The sequence below is a fragment of the Antechinus flavipes genome, chromosome 4 (assembly GCF_016432865.1).
Source record: "Antechinus flavipes isolate AdamAnt ecotype Samford, QLD, Australia chromosome 4, AdamAnt_v2, whole genome shotgun sequence".
In the NCBI taxonomy this organism is placed as follows: domain Eukaryota; kingdom Metazoa; phylum Chordata; class Mammalia; order Dasyuromorphia; family Dasyuridae; genus Antechinus; species Antechinus flavipes.
The window spans coordinates 480084298-480100733 of NC_067401.1; the positions used below are offsets into that span (position 1 = coordinate 480084298).

At 50.3% G+C, this 16436-nt stretch overlaps 2 protein-coding genes across 5 annotated transcripts in view; both read right to left on the reverse strand.

Moving 5' to 3' along the window:
- Window positions 1–4789, reverse strand: part of KIF2C (kinesin family member 2C) — a 33128-nt gene extending 28339 nt beyond the window's left edge. Inside the window, exons 1-4 of one of the 3 annotated variants that reach the window (XM_051999866.1) lie at window positions 4606–4789; window positions 3420–3514; window positions 203–310; window positions 65–113 (exon numbers count right to left, since the gene is read on the reverse strand). In XM_051999866.1, coding sequence (XP_051855826.1) covers window positions 65–113; window positions 203–310; window positions 3420–3514; window positions 4606–4669 — 316 coding nt within the window. In that variant the 5' untranslated portion in view covers window positions 4670–4789. Of the gene's footprint in view, window positions 1–64; window positions 114–202; window positions 311–3419; window positions 3515–4342; window positions 4493–4605 lie in introns of those variants that run through there. The other 2 variants (XM_051999867.1, XM_051999868.1) reach the window with 2 other exon arrangements.
- A 4375-nt stretch (window positions 4790–9164) lies between these two features.
- ARMH1 (armadillo like helical domain containing 1) overlaps window positions 9165–16436 on the reverse strand; it is a 44579-nt gene continuing 37307 nt past the window's right edge. For both annotated transcript variants that reach the window (XM_051999883.1, XM_051999882.1), the window contains 6 exons: window positions 13835–13957; window positions 13676–13748; window positions 11197–11326; window positions 10079–10156; window positions 9574–9655; window positions 9165–9490 (listed from right to left, as the gene is read on the reverse strand). In XM_051999883.1, coding sequence (XP_051855843.1) covers window positions 9378–9490; window positions 9574–9655; window positions 10079–10156; window positions 11197–11326; window positions 13676–13748; window positions 13835–13957 — 599 coding nt within the window. In that variant the 3' untranslated portion in view covers window positions 9165–9377. The remainder of the gene's footprint in view (window positions 9491–9573; window positions 9656–10078; window positions 10157–11196; window positions 11327–13675; window positions 13749–13834; window positions 13958–16436) is intronic.

Genomic DNA, 16436 nt, shown 5'->3' on the forward strand with positions numbered 1-16436 from the left:
CTCCAGCGCCAGGCCTGAGAGGAGCTGCACGCACACACCCGTTGCGGGCGCTCTGTTTGTTTACCTTCTTTGGGAGCAGGGATTTTGGAGAGGGTTGATCGGCGCTTTTGTTTCTGGGGAGAAAAAAAACACAAGGAGGAGCCAGAGGTGTTGGCTGTTCCCCGCTGACCCCTCGCCTCTCCCCGCCCTGTGGGTGACCTACCTGGACAGTGACATTCTCCTGCAGAGGCAGGCTGTCCTTGGAGTGGACAGGGAGAGGAGACAACTGCAAAAGCTCTGGGTTGATGGCCGCCACGTCTTCAAAGTCAATCTGCAAGGAGCAAGCAGTCATTTAGGGGATGGCCCAGCTCCCATCCAGGCTGGAAACCTGAGCTGCCCAGAGAATCCTGTCAAGAGCTCACTGCTAACAGGCTCTTCAGCATGAGGTTAGAAAAGTGGCTGGGGCAGGAGGATTTCAGAGATGCCTGGAGAGACTCACATGAACTGATGCTGAGTGAAATGAGCAGGACCAGGAGATCATTATACACTTCAACAACAATGTTATATGATGATCAATTCTGATGGACGTGATCCTCTTCAACAATGAGAGGATCCAAATCAGTTCCAATGGAGCAGGAATGAACTGAACCAGCTATGCCCAGCGAAAAGAACTCTGGGAGATGACTAAGAACCATTACATAGAATTCCCAATCCCTTTATTTTTCCCCACCTGCATTTTTGATTTCCTTCACAGGCTAATAGTACACTATTTCAAACTCCGATTCTTTTTGTACAGCAAAATAACTGTATGGACATGTATACTTATATTGTATTTAACTTATACTTTAACATATTTAATATGTATTGGTCAACCTGCCATCGGGGGAGGGGGTGATGGGAAAGAGGGGAAAAGTTGGAACAAAAGGTTTGGCAATTGTCAATGCTGAAAAATTACTCATGCATATAACTTGTAAAAAAAAAAAAAAGCTATAATAAAAATAAATAAATAAAAATTTTTTTTAAAAAGTGGCTGGGAGGGACTTTCAGAATGGCCATCCAAAGGCAGACATCTGTGGCTCACAATAAATATGACTGCACAAACGGTAGGCAGCTAGCAGACTAAGGCCACACAGCTTCCCCAGCATGCTGAGTCAATACCACTCCTTCCACTTGCTGCATTCCCTAAGCACTGATGCAGGCCCTGGTAGCAGCTCTTGGGCCTTCTCAGTGGGTAAGCAGCTCAAAGCGTCCCAAGTGAGCTGGCCTGCTGAATGCCTTGAAAGCTCGGCTCGACGCTCCCGACAGCAGGGTGTGTTGGTACTTGGCAGCGCGCCCCCAACACTGGTGGGCTGGGCCGTCCGTGTGCAGCACCAGACCGTTTCTCTGCGGTCACCTGAGCCCTCCTGCAGCGAGGTCACAATCCCAGGCCCTGGGAGACCCCCAGTACATCTGTCCGCATGACATCACAGGGGGTTTAAAAAAGCCACATTTGGCCTAACTTAAGGAGCCTAAACACAGAACATTTCAAAGTGCAAACAGCCAAGTCCTGTCTCGTTCAACGGGAAGACTCTCCTTCCTAGACACCAAAGCCCTGCCAGTCCTTCAAGAGAGTCAGTGCTCACAGGGCCTGGCATAGCAGGATATGCCCATGGGCGGGGGAGGGAGAGAAGTCAAAATAAGACACTATGCCAGGCCTTTAAATGCTTCCAGGCTAGCTGAGGAGCTACCACTAAGACCTGCATCCACAATGCTACTGGGGCCATCAGGTACCTTTTCCCTCCAGTCCCCCAGACGCACGGGACAACATAAAAATATAGAATTAATCCCACCAAGCAGAAGACAAAGCAGGTTTGACCAGAGCGGGGAAGCCCTTAAATTGCCAGGGAAGGAGTTTGAACTGAATTCTATATATAAAGAGGAGCTACTAAAAGCACAAAAGCTCTCTTCAAGCTCCCACCCAGTGGTCATCTGTTCTTTGCTTCTGACTCCCACAATAGAGGAGTTTGCCTCAAGAGTTCCTCAAATCACTTTCCGGATGCCACGGTCCTCTTTGAAAATGAAGGACAAATAATAACAGCTTCTCCTGAAGATTAACTATGGAATTGCCAAGCATTCCCCTGTGGCCAGGAGACATCTAGGCCTCCCAGACAGAAGCATAGATCACTAGGTAAAACTACAAAGCAGTCGGCATTCTCAAAGGTCACCAGACATTAGTGGTGCCCAAGCCGTTGACAACACCACTGCCTCCCTCTCTCTTTCTGAAATCCTCCTAATCCCAAGGCCCCCCAGCTAGTCTTCCTTCAGACCTCCTCCTGCAGCATCCTCCATGATTTTCTTTCTTTCCTCATTTCTGCAGACTGGTACCAGCCGTGTGATAAGGCTGGAGCACTCCCCTTAGCATCCTACATGGAGCAAGTACTCTCTTTGCCCTGTTGTTATTCTTCACCAAACACCACATTATATGACAATAAAGACTAGTAGTCTGGTCTACATAATCTCCATCTAAGCCTGGCATCAAAAGTCTTTGCAAAAAAGCTCCAATGTAAACTTTCCTGCCTTCTAGCCCTGTGAAGTTCCCCCTCCCCATCCCTCAGACGCTAGAACAAAGGCTCTTCACTTCTGGTTTGTCATTTCATGAAAGCTGGTCCTAGTCTCTAATGTTTTTAAATTCATTAAAAAAACAAAAAAAGGATCACAAAGGACACCAATTATACTGAAAGAGCCCCTGCTACCAGATGTTAAGAAGCACATCCACAGAGCCCAGGACAGGAGCCCAGACTTTAGAGGGTTCCTTGGGGGGTAGGTACCCTTTCATGCCTGCCACGCTTACCTAACGCTTCCTCCAGACTTTTGATAACAACTGGTAAATTTTCAGTTCCTTTACATTTCCTGTAACCAAAATTATCCTTCTCTTTAAATCACAGAATGATGTAGGTTCATATCTCTGAGCTGAGGGGGGAGTAGTAAAGGGGAAATGTGTGTGGGGGGACCTGAATGAGAAAATCTCCTTTCCCTCTCTGCCGGGTGACAGTCCCCTCCAGCCTGTCAGCAACTCCTCCCCTGAAGCCCGTGCTGCACCTCCAGCAAGCTCTTCCTGACAGTAAGCTAACTCCCACCACCCTTCCCTGGCTCCCACAGGGCCGTCCAGTCTGAAAGCTACACGCGCCTTTGGTTCATGAGTCCCTGGCTGGGACAATGGCAGTGTACAAGCCTGCAGAGAGCTGACCCTCAAGGTTTGAGCGTAGTGTGGGCCTGGCCTGGCTTGTTACATAAAACATGCGGGTTAAATGTTGGCAACTCGGACGGAGATCCCTTTCATGGGGTGATTTCTGCTGTCTGCACAGCGCATGGAGGGAGGGAGGAAAAAGAAATCATGAGGCCCAAGTCAGACTGCCCTGGGGAGAAGGGGCTCCGTAAATGAGTCAGCACTGCCCACTCACCTCTTTGCCTTTGGTAGAGCCACCTTCTGCCCATTCCACTGAGACAGAGGATCTCTCCAGATTTACTGTCATGACATTGGCGCTATGAATCAAGCCTAAAGAGGAAAGGGAGACGCAAGTGTAAGGAAGGATCAACCAAATCAAGGCCATCCTCCGTGGGGTCCGAGGGCTAGCCAGCGCCCCCCATCCCTCCCCCTCAAGATGATGCCCAGAAAGAGGGAGTAAGCCCCCCTCGGGCCGGAGGAATGGGAGATGGGCCGCGAGAAGCTCTTCTTTTAGCTAGTGGAGCTTTGGCGGGCTCCAAGCAAGCCCTCAAGGAGAGTGACATTGGAGGGTGGGAGCCTCAGGGTACGCTCAGAGCTGCCACAGGTCCTCCCTATCCCTGATTCACAAGCCATCTTTGCCCGTCCCCTTGGTTCCACATTTATTAAGCACATATCCTGCACGGCCCTTCTGGGAATCCAAGAATTCCCTCACACAAGATCTAGCCCCGGGCCGTGGCCCGTAGGCCATGCCAGCCAGCACTTTAACCTCCAGCACCCACAGACAATGTGGTCACACTCTTGGTCACAATGGCTCCAGGCAAGCAAGGGGATGGGTCCCAGCCCCTTGGCAGTACAGGTAAGAGAGCCCACTGCCCAAAGCCAAACAGACTGCCCGCGTAAACAGCCCTTTTAAGAAGGGACCAAGTAAAGCCCTTCCCTTTGGCCTGACCCCTGGGTAAGCAAGGAGGCCCCTCTCCCAGGAGACTTGGAAGCCCAGGCTGAGCCCAAAGCACATTCACACCATCTGGAGTAATTGCCTCTCCCTCCTCCCCCTCCCCCTCCCCTTCTGTTTCCCTTCCTTCTCAGTCTCCTTTTCCTTTTCCCCCTCCCTCCTCTTTGGGGCCCGCTCCCACTCTCCCCGCCACAGACTGACACCACTGGCCTGGGAAGTGTGGAAATGAACTCTTGGAGGGGAGATCCAGACCTCAAGGGAGAGGGTCCCCCAGCCATGACAGCTTGAATGCCCGCCCCCCAAATCCACTGGAAGATGCCTGAGTCCCGGCCATGGCCGCCACCTCCTCGCCCAACCCAGCCCCACGCCAGCTGCCCCCACGCCCGCTGCCCACTAGTCCTTGCCCCACCCCTCCCACAGGGCCACGCCCACGTGCAATGCAAGCCCCGCCCCGGCCCCGCCCCCTCACCGTTGCTTCTCTGGATCTTGATGGCAAGGCCGGGGAGCAGGCGGGCAAGCAGAGTAGCATCCATGGCGAGCCCGTTGGGCGAGAGACAAGTCGGGCAGCGAAGGGGGTTCGGGGTCGGGCAAGCTTCCAGGTAGCAGCGGCTGAGACGATAGCAGCAGGGATGGCCGCCGTCGCGTCCAAGTCTAGCCTGTACCAACCGCCGCCGTTTAAATCCCGCGCGCCTGCGTCCTGCGTCCTGCGTCTGCGTCTACACGTTTCCGCCTCTTGTCACGGTGCGCCGCGCCGCGCCTCCTGGGAAATGTAGTTCTGCCGCGGCCCCAGATTTCTCTCCGCTTCCGGACTCTACGTCCCTTAAGTCCCCACCCTCACCCCGCAGTGACCCCAACACGCCGCCTCCCTCCTCCACTGGGTCCACGTGAGTTCGGAATTTGAGACGTTGACATTAGTTTATTAAAGCTCGGGGAAGCCCAGGGAAGGAGAGAGCGGGTACAGAAACGGCACTGGCCCCGAGGGAGAGACCGAGGCTTCCCGGAGGGGGCGGCCTTGGAGTTCCCCACAGACACGGGCGACGTTAACACAGCCATTTGAGAGCCTCTGCTGGGAGGGGCTGTTAGAAGGCGGGAAGCGCCCCGCTGCGACCCCCATATCCCGGGCTGCTGGCTGGAAGCTGGCTTTGCTGTTTCCCAACCATTCCTGTGCTTACAAATCCATGATTGTGTTATTAAATGACGTGCCCGCTGGCCGAGCAGGGGTGAAATCCATGGGGGGGAGGGGTGGGATCCTCAGAACTGTGGCTGGTCATTGTCTTGACAAGAGTTCTTCCCCTGTCTCTTTCTCGTGTCTCTGATTGTTTTTCTCTCCTCTCTCTCCTCCCCCCCCTTTCTCTCTCCCTTTCCCTCCTCCCCACGCTTTCTCCCCACTAGTCTCTGTTTCCTTTCCCCTCTTCTCTCCCTTTCCCCTCTCCTCGCTTTCCTCTCCTTTTCTGTCTCTGCCTCTCCCACCTCCTCCTCCTTCCCCCTTCCCTCTTCTATATATGCATTAGGTATATATGAACATATATACACCCACATATTTTTCCCCATATGCTGATTCATGATTTTACCCGCCCTCCCCACTATTGAGCACACACAAAAAACAAGACCCATTACACCCATGTTTAATCAATGGCAGCAAATTTCCACATTGACCATATCCTAAAAAGTATTTATTTCAGTCCGCTCCCTGAATCCTTCCTCTATATTGGGAGGTAGATGGCAGAGCTTGTGACAAAAAATGCCCACTTCGTGCTGGAGAAGCAATGGCTTCAGATTGAGAACGGAGACTTTCTTTGACGTGACCAGTAAGAAATTTTGTTTTACTTGCCCATAAATCTTTACAACGGGAATTGTTTTTTCTTTTTTTCCCAGTGACCCAGTGGAGGTCAAGGTGAAGAAAGTAGGAGGAAAAGAATGATCTTTGTTTAAAAAATAAAATAAAATTTAATTTAAAACAACTAAAAGGATTCAAAAAGATCTCAACAGGCTAAAACATCCAACTCAATTGAATAATGTGAAAGTTAGTTGAGAAAAATGTGAAATCTTATACTCAGTTTTTGAAAACCAACCACACATTGCTCATAGGGAATCCTGATTGGTCATTAAGCTGATAGGAGTCTAACACAACGGCCTTCTATCACATTTATGTGCTATCCTTTGTTCATTCATTCCCCCACTGAGGGGCACTTCCCAGGTTCCCATTATTTCCTACTACAAAAAGAGCTACAAACTTATGGTATTTGCTTAAAATTTGTTTTGCTTAATCTCTGTCTCCATTAATTTTCCCTTCCCAATGGATTTCTCTCATTTACCCTGTAGAGTGAAATTTAATTCTTTACCCAATTACGTGTATGCATTCCTCTTTTGACCAATTCAGATGACAGTGAATTTCAAATATCGGCCACTCCCCTGCCCCCTGCTAATTTGTGTAGATGTTAGATGTCTACTTGTGTATCTTGATTATGTAAAATAATCCTTTTTGTTCCTTCTCCAGGCCCCAATATTATGTGATCCCAATTGTGACTCTTTGGTACTTGAATTCTTTCTTTCTCGTTATTTGCAGTATTCTTCTCTTCACTTGAGATCTCTGCCTTTTAACAATAATATTCTTGGGAGGTTTCATTGTGGTGTTTTTTCAGGAGATAACTTTTGGATTTTTTAAATTTCTAATTTGCTCTCTGGTTCAAAGATATCTGGGTAGTTTCCTTTTAGGATTTCTTGAAATAGATCTAGGTTTTTGTTGTTATTTTCCTTTGTTTATGGCTTTCAAGTAATCTAGTAATTCTTTTGTAAATTTCCATTTTAATATTTTTTAGCTTTTTATTTTCGAAATATACGCATAGTTTTTAACATTCATCCTTGCAAAACTTTGTGTTCCAGACTTTTTCTCCCTCCCTTCCCCCACCCTCTCCCTTAGACAGCAAGTATTCCAACATAGATAAAACATGTACAATTCTTCTATACATAATTCTACAATTATCATGCTGCACAAGAAAAATCAGCTCAAAAAGGGAAAAAATGAGAAAACAAGCAAGCAAACAACAGAAGAGATGAAAATACTATGTTGTGATCCACATTCAGTCCTGACAATTCTCTTTATGGATGTAGATGACTCTCTCCATCACAAGTCTATTGGAATTTATCCAGTGAATCTTAAAGAATCTTTCCTCAATCTGTTTTTCAGATCAGTTTTTCCTATGAAATTTTCTTCCATGTTTTCAGTCTTTTGACTTTTATTTAATTATTTTTTGATGGCTCATGGAATCATTAACTTCCACTTGGCCAAATCTAGTTTTCAAGGACTTATTTTCTTTGATTTTCTTTGATTTTTTTTTTAAGCTGTTAATTCTCTTTCATATCTTTCCTAGCTTTTGCCTCTTTTATCATTCTTCTATTCTCTTTTGGTTTTAAGAAATCTTTTTTAGGACCTTTATGTTGGGCCCTGAAACCTCCTACCCCACCTGTTTCCCATGACCCCATAACACAATGCCTTGGCTAACAGTACAAACCAGAATGAGGTTGAGGTCCCGGCCGGTATTCTGCTGACAGGTGTGCACTAGGTGTTCCAGCAAGAGAAATAAGTCACAAAGTCACGCATTGAGTACATGCCGAGAACAGGGCAAGCATTCCCTCCGCTGGAAGGACTGTTGCTGAGGCATGTGACCATGAGGGAAACGGAGGACGGTTGGGGGAAGATATAAGGGGCAAGGGATGAGGGAGAGAGGGAGACATCATGGGAGATATCATGAGCTATACCAAATAAAGTGTGCCTGCTGCAACCTTCATTGGGTGTGGTGACGATCTCCTCTGGGAGACTCCGAAGAGTCGTTGAGGCAACTGGGTAATGAAAGGTACCATCTGGTTAGGAAGTAGCTTAATACCTTTAACTCTTGTTTTCATTCTTCTAGGAATTCTTTTTGGACTTGCTCTGAACTACATTTATATTTGAGGCTGTGTGTGTGTGTGTGTGTGTGTGTTTATTTTTGATTCTCTATGTCTTGAACACCCGTCACTACAGTAACTATGGTCAGGTCAGGTTCTTTTTTTGTTTCCTCATTCTTGTAGTCTCCGTGTCTTTGGACTTTTTGTTACTTTTAGGCTTTGCATGCTTCTGGGTAGGAATCTGCCCTGAGTTCCTTTTCTCTTAAATCCTTTTGCTTGAGATTGGGGGCCTGTATACTTTGATTAGTGTCAGTCATGTGATTTGGGAGTCTGTTTACGGCCCTTCTGGTCTAAACTCTATGCAAGTTACTGACCCAGGTTTAGGTCTATCAGCTTGTTTATAATTGGAAGTTTCAGCAGACCACTCCTAGACTCAGCTACTATTGGCCGCCTGGGAAGCTCCCCTTCAGTCTGAGATGCTGCTTCTAGGTTCAGAGCCACAAAATTACTGGTTCCTCCACTGAACTTATTTCTTCCTCAGTATACAGCTGGGGCCAATGCTTGCATTCATTCCAGATCCACCACCATGCACACTCAGGACCTGATCTCCTCCCTCATGTCCTCACGCCTTTCCCTATTCATCTCCTTGAGCTGCCCTAGGCTGGAAAAATGACTCACTGTATCTTCTTGGCTTTTCCCTTCAACATTCAGCCTGATGCATTCTTTGTTGAAAAGATTCGAAGGAAGATCTGTACTCTAATGCTTCCTCTCACACTGCCATCTTTTTTTTTTTAAACTCTGAAGGGAGAGACTTGGGTCTTAGGGAGGGGAGATATCACCCAGTGTAGTAAGGGGAACATTTCAAACTTCCCAAGTTTCAGTCTCTGAAGGCTGGACCTAAATCTTGACTTCCCTGGTTTCCTTTGAGTCCCAACTAAACCCCCACCTTCTCCAGGAAGCCTTTCCCAGTCCCTCTTAATTCAGTGCTTTTCCTCTAAGGTTCAGTCAAGATGAGCAAGTAGGGAAAGGGAAAGAATTCTAAGCTCAGAGGGCAAGGCCGTCACATCTGACCCTTATCCAAACTGGCAGGGACTGGTGAAAGGAACATGGACACCCCCACAAAATGCACACACACCAAGAAAGGACATTGTTCATTGCCTGGGCTCCATTCATTGGGCTCACATTCCTCAGAAGCACAGAGATTGGAGGGGCAGCGAAGGGGCAGCCGTGGAACCCCAGGATGGGGAGTCCCCAGAGCTGCTTCTGCACCTCTGGCCTCAGTAGCCTCCTCTTTCCCCACTTTAGCGGGTGGCCGCCGGCAGGGGTGAGGGGTACTAGGCCAGAGGTGGGGCAATTTCAGAGGAACTTTGTCTGCTTTTCACTCTTCTTAGCCACCTCCTCTTTCTTGTCCTCTTCTTCCCCAGACGTGGGGACTTTGAGGCCCTCCCAGGGAGTCGGGGAGACGAAGACTGTAAGTCAGAGACAGGTGTGAGTCCCCCGGCCGCACTCCCTTCCCAGCTGAATCCCCTTCCTGAACTTGCAGTTTTCTCACCGAAAGGGATGTTGACCTTGTTGGAGGCCAGGACGTCGGCCTGGATGTTGTCCACAATCAAGTACAAGTCCTCCGCGTTGTCCTGGGAAATGGTGTTAAACTTTGGGATGGGGACAAGGGCACTGTGGGGAAGGGGCCTGCCCCCAGGCCCGGCCTTCCGGGAAGTTGTTCCCATCGGGATTGGGCTGCCGGGGCCCATGGCGGGAGCCCCAGAGACAGCTGAGAGCTGAAGCACTGAGTTCACTAGCCCAAGAGCACCAAGGTGCGCTCAGGTTCCAGCCCAGCCTCCTGAGGAGGCACAGAGCCGGTAGAAGTCAAGAGCCAACTAGACGCCTACCAAGGAAATGCAAGGGCTGAGATGGGCCCGGGGGTGGGGGTGGGGGTGGGGGTGGGGAACAAAGCCTAGAGAAGCCTAAGTGAGCCCAGGGGTGGCTGGCCCTGAGCCTCTGGAGGGATAGGGGGTGGAGGGGTGGAAGGGGGAAACAGAAGGGGGGGGGAAGATCACCATGAAAAGCTGAAACAGGGTATCCCCCATGGCCGTTTGCACATGCTCCTCCACTATGGGGAATGTCTGGACAAAGTACTGCAGAGAAAGAGAAGCGAATGGAGGCAGATGCTGGACGTGGTCTCAGCCTCCTCCCCAAATACTAATCCCAGGGTTCCCCTCTCCAGGCTCCTGTACCCCAGGTTCCAATCCCAGGGTTCTCCTCCCCAGGCCCCTGTACCCCAGGTTCCAATCCCAGGGTTCCCCTCTCCAGGCCCCTGTACCCCAGGTTCCAATCCCAAGGTTCTCTTCCCCAGGCCCCTGTACCCCAGGTTCCAATCCCAGGGTTCCCCTCTCCAGGCCCCTGTACCCCAGGTTCCAATCCCAGGGCTCTCCTCCCTAGGTCCCTCTCCCTTAGGTTCTAATTCCAGGGTTCCCCTCTCCAGGCCCCTGTCCCCCGGGTACCAGTCCCAGGGTTCCCCTCTCCAGGCCCCTGTCCCCCGGATACCAATCCCAGGGTTCCCCTCTCCAGGTTCCTGTACCCCAGATTCCAATCCCAGAGTTCTCTTCCCCAGGCCTCTGTACCCCAGGTTCCAATCCCAGGGTTCCCCTCTCCAGGCCCTTGTACCCCAGGTTCCAATCCCAGGGCTCTCCTCCCTAGGTCCCTCTCCCCCAGGTTCTAATCCCAGGGTTCCCCTCTCCAGGCCCCTGTTCCCCAGGTTCCAATCCCAGGGTTCTCTTCCCTAGGTCCCTCTCTCTCAGGTTCTAATCCCAGGGTTCCCCTCTCCAAGCCCCTGTCCCCTGGGTACCAATCCCAGGGTTCCCCTCTCCAGGCTCCTGTACCCTAGGTTCCAATCCCAGGGTTCTCCTCCCCAGGCCCCTGTACCCCAGGTTCCAATCCCAGGGTTCTCCTCCCCAGGCCCCTGTACCCCAGGTTCCAATCCCAGGGTTCCCCTCTCCAGGCCCCTGTACCCCAGGTTCCAATCCCAGGGCTCTCCTCCCTAGGTCCCTCTCCCTCAGGTTCTAATCCCAGGGCTCCCCTCTCCAGGCCCCTGTCCCCCGGGTACAATCCCAGGATTCCCCTCCCCATGGCTCTGTTCCCCAGCTCCAGCCTGTCCCTGAAGCCCTTGCCCCCTGACCTCCAGGGTGAGGCTGGCCAGCCGCTGGCTGTTGCTGTGGTCCCGGTTGCCCATGGCGAACATCAGCTCACTGATCACCTGCAGGGACAACAGCTCCTCTGCCACGGACATGGACTTCCGAGATATGATCCTGTGGGAAGGGCCCTGGTGAGAGCAAGCCTTGGGGTCGGCTCAGCCAATGCCCTTTCCAGGCCCAGGGGTTCCCGAGTCAGACTGTGGCCGGCACTAAGTGGCAGGGCTGGGCCCAGACATTTGAAGCCCCTTCTGGGGGTCATGGCTAAGCCCTGGAGATTCAAAGGCAGATCCTGCCCTGGAGGGTGCACAAGCTAATGGGGGAGGTGACAGGAGCAGAATTCTACCCCCAGGATAGGTAGGAGATGATCTCAGAGGAAAGGCACCGGACTGAGAGGGATTGGGAAAGGCTTCCTGGACAAGGTGGGAGTTTAGCTGGGACTTGAAGGAAAGTGGGGAAGCTAGGAGGTAGATCTAAGGAAGGAGGACACTCCAGGCAGGGAGCACAGCCAGAGAAAACACCCAGAGTTAGGAAGTGGAGTTTGTGGAGGACCTGAGTTCAATCTGACCTTCACTCTTACTAGCTGTGTGACCCTGGGCAAGTCCCTTAACTCTGATGGTCTCAAAAAAAAGTCAGGAGCCAGGAGGCCAGTGTTGTCACTGACCTGGGGAGTGAAGTACAGGAAGACTGGAGAGGTAGGAAGGGGCCAGGTTATGGAAGGTTTTCAGGCCAAATTTAGGATTCGAATATTGCTCCTGGAGGTGATAGAGAACCCCTGGAACTGACTGAACGGAGAGAGCGAGTGTGTCAGAGACAGATTAGAAGGATCAGTTTGACAGCCGACAGGATGGCCGTGGCCATGATGGTCCAAGCGTGAGGCTTCTCAGGTTGTGGTCGCTGCCAGAGAAGAGAAAGGCGGGGTGTGAAGGTAAAGCCAATGAGATGGGGCAGGTGAGTGGATATGGAGGTGATGGGAGGATGATGGTGTCCATAGCACCAGGAAAGTTAGGAGGGTTTGGGAGGAAAAGTAAAGAGCCAGTTCCGGACATGCTGAGTTTAAGATGTCCCATTCAAAATGTTCAACAGGCAGTTGGAGGCAGTACCTGCTTTGGGTCAGGAGAGAGAAGGGCTGGGCAGGTCTATCTGAGAGCCGTCAGTGGAGAGAGAACTGAACTCATGAGAGCCAGGACAGCCAGGTAAAGTAGTATAGAGGGAGAAGAGGGCCCGGCACAAGGGAGAGCCAGAGTTAGAGGGCGTGCTCTGGAGTAGGATCCAGAAAAGAAGACTGAGGAGCAGTTGAAGAGGAGGGGGACAATCAGGAGAGGAGGGGGATGGCCGAGAGGAGGAGTTTTCTGAAAATTTAAAGAGGTGGGATTATCCAGGAGAAGGGATCCTCAGTGTCACTAGGAGGGCAATCGAATTCCAAAATCTGGGGTTAAGGAGGAGGAGTTTGGCCAAGTCACCCAAAGTCCTGCCCTAGAGCTTTGGCGGGATGGGGAGCCATGTCTTGTCCTACTTTTCCAAGATAAGCTCATACAACTCTTCACTTCACACTCCCCAACAAATCCATCCTCTCCCACCTCAGTGCATTTGCTCAGGCTGCTTCCCACAACTGGTCCCTTACTCCTCTTCACCACCTGCTCTGCCATGAGGCTTAAGAGCAGCTACGTGGGGCTTGCTGGAGGAGTCGGGGTATTTCGCCTGGAGAGGAGGAGATTTGAGGTGAGGAAGGGACACAAGAGCTGAAGAACTGTGCTTGGATCTCGGGAGGCGGGGGGAGCAGAGCCAGGAGGGATGAGGGGAAGCAGCAGGGAGGTTGAGCCCAGTCACTGGAAAATCCTTAATGCAAATGGAGCCGACTTGGAGTGGTCTGGGCTGTCTGGGAAGGAGTCCGGTCCCCTACCCTGCTCAGAATATTGGGGGAGGATGGCCTGAGAGCCAGACCAAGCTGGAAGTTGCCTTGCTGATGAGGACTCTGGCCCCAGTCATCCTTCTCCCCCGCCTCCCCCCATGGTCATCTTTAGGGCATATATTTTATGGACTTTGTTCCCAGAGTCAATCTCTACCCCAACTCACCAACCTAAGAAGAAGGCTATGGAAGCTAAACAGCCCTGTTACAACCAAGGAAACGGGCCCCCCAAGGGCATGTGATTGCCCAGCCAGTTGGGGCTGATGCTTTCAGAACTAAAGCTTTCTGACTCCAAGTCCCGGGAGTTCTATCTCCTCGTGCTGGTCCAGAGCTCGGGGAGCCAAGGTTTCTGACAGTGATGGGGAAAGGGCTGGGGGCCAGATAGAGCCATCTCTGAGGGAGGCCCAGAATATGGGTGGGGGCAACAAGGCCAGAGCAAAGCTCAGACCATTTCCTCCTCCTCCCTCCTTGAAGCCCTCCTTCCTACCATGGCAGGGGCTGATGTTTGGGAGGTGTCTTAGCTCCAAGGGTACTGGGGGGTGTTAAAGGGGGCTTACCCAATGGTCTTGGCAGCTGCAGCTTGCTGCAGAAACACAGGAAGGTGTCCAGAGACCTGAAATACTGTTGGATCTGTGGAAGGGAGGAAGAGAAAGCAGGGATGGACTCTGGCTGAGTGGATAAATCCTGTTGGGGACTGCCTAGGAGGCCCAACTCACCTTCTAAGACCTTGGGCTGAAGCTTGGAGGTGTCTTTGGCTGATGGTCTCAGGAGCCCAACCAGCCCTTTAAGTAGGGCAGTCCGGATGTCAGTTTTGATGAGGTCCTTGATCAGCTCGATGGCTGCATGGGGAGGGGCACAGGAAAGGAAGGATCTCAAAGCTCTAATCCCAAAGGCAAAACCTCCATTCCTGGAGCCTGCCCCTACCTGGCTCCTGGGTCACCAGGCATCTCAGGGGCCCAGCACTCACAGTTTCCCCAAATTCAGAAAACTTACCCCTGCACTGATCTAGCTACTCGGCCCCTCTTCTCCCCAGGGCTCCCAAATGCAGCTAGGGAGAACAAAGGCGCCTCTGATCCTAGCCTTCCCTTTGACTTTTTGATCTAAATTAATCCAACTCTTCTGAAAGTGATCTGAGGATGCTGGTGAGCCACAAGCAGCAGGGCAGTGTGGCACTAACAACCCTCTTGGACTTCATTAAGAGAGGCGGTGCTTCCAGGGATCGGGAATCCCACTGGCCTCTTGCTAGTTAGCCCTCATCTAGCGGACTGGGATCAGTTCTGAGCACCAAGATTTCAGGAGGACAGATACGGAAGGAAACTGACAGCCAGAATAGAAAAGGGCCTGGAGTCTGTATCATAGGCAGATCAGCTAAAGAAATTGGGCGTGTTTAACGGAGAGAAGGCTCAGGGGAACATGACTGATCCATCCATCACTGTCTTCAATAAGTCAACAAGCATTTTATTAAAAACTGTGCTAAGAACTGAGTATATAAGTATAAACAAAAAGTCCCTGTCTTCCATGAGCTTACATTCTGACTCATTAGACAACTCAACAATGGAAACTGAAAGGGGAATGGGAAAAAAGGTGCCCAGCCTGGAAGCAGGGTGGGATAATCCAGAGGAGTACGGCCTGGTAGGAAATGAAAAGATGAACAGCCTGGGATCCTCCTTTAATGGAGCTTCTGGGAAGAGCTGTTCAACGAGAGTATCTGAAGACCTTCACATGGGGGAGAGATGAGGTTTGTTCAGTTGCCTTTCCAAGGATTTAAATCTCACACCTGAACCAGCAGTTGGGGGAGGGGGAAGGGGGCAGATTGAAAAGATTTGGGTTGCAAAGAGATCTTAAAGGAGGGAAAGGAGCAAAAATGTTTGTGGTGGCTCTTTTTGTAATGTCAAGAAACTGGAGACTGAGTGGATGCCCATCAGTTGGAGAGTGGCTGAATAAGTTATGGTATATGAATGTTATGGAATATTATTATTCTGTAAGAAATGACCAGCAGGATGATTTCAGAAAGGCCTGGAGAGACTGACAGGAACTGATGCTGAGTGAAATGAGCAGGACCAGGAGATTATATACTTCAATAACAATACTATCTGAGGATCAATTCTAATGGACGGGGCCCTCTTCAACAATGAGATGAACCAAATCAATTCCAATAGAGCAGTGATGAATTGAACCAGCTACACCCAGCGAAAGAACTCTGGGAAATGAGTGTGAACCATAATATAGAATTCCCAATCCCTCTATTTTTGTTCGCCTGCATTTTTGATTTCCTTCACAGGCTAATTGTACACTACTTCAAAGTCCGATTCTTCTTGTGAAGCGAAATAACTATGGATATGTATACATATATTGTATTTAACATGTATCTGCCATCTGGGGGAGAGGGAGGGGGGAAGGAAGGGAAAAGTTGAAACAAAAGGTTTGGCAATTGTCAATGCTGTAAAATTACCCAGGCATATAACGTGTAAATAAAAAGCTATATATACAAATAATTTAAAAAAAGATTTGGGTTGGATATAAGGAAGAATGATCCCAGAGTGAGAAGTGCTGCCCCCCAAAACTCTCCTTCCTTGGAGGAAGCAGAGGACAGGTGACCATTTCTTCAGTGGTTTATGTATGGATTGGACTGGAGATCCTTCCCAACTTGGACCTTTTGTAATTCTCTGATCCTGCATCAGTCCCAAGCTGGGCATCCGATCTGGGTGTTCCCTTGCCTAGATTCTGCATCATCAGGCACCATCGGGGAATGAAAGTGCAGAGAGGAGTGGTCTTGGGGCTGGCAGAGGGTGCGTGGATGCCTTATGCTCTGACAGAACTTTATTTTTCTTATCAAAGACATTTCCTAAAGTGACATAGGAAACCTCTGAAACATTCCCCCCTTAAACCTAAGGTTCCTTCAGAAATACACTCAAGAAGTAAACAGGCATTTTAAAAGTACCCAGTATGTGCCAGGCATGTATTAAGCATGTGCTAAGCCTTTCCAAGTGTCATCTCAATTTGAAACAATTCTGGGAGGTAAGTACTAGTATTACCCCAATTTTGAAGTTGAGAAAATGAGGCAGAAAGAGGTTATATTGCCCAGGATCACAGAGCTGGTGCCCAAGACATTTGAATTCAGGTCTTCCTGACTCCAGACCCAACACACTAATGACCGAACCGACTAGCTGCCCACTCAGGTTCCATAGGCAAAGTGGGCTTAAACTTGGAGTTCAATGGCCAGGGTCAGGCTCCTTGAAGCCGCTTCCTCTCCCAGCTGGCCTCCAAGCTTGCTAAGACTTTGAATCTCTAACTCACTCAGCTATTAAAGCCCTCAGA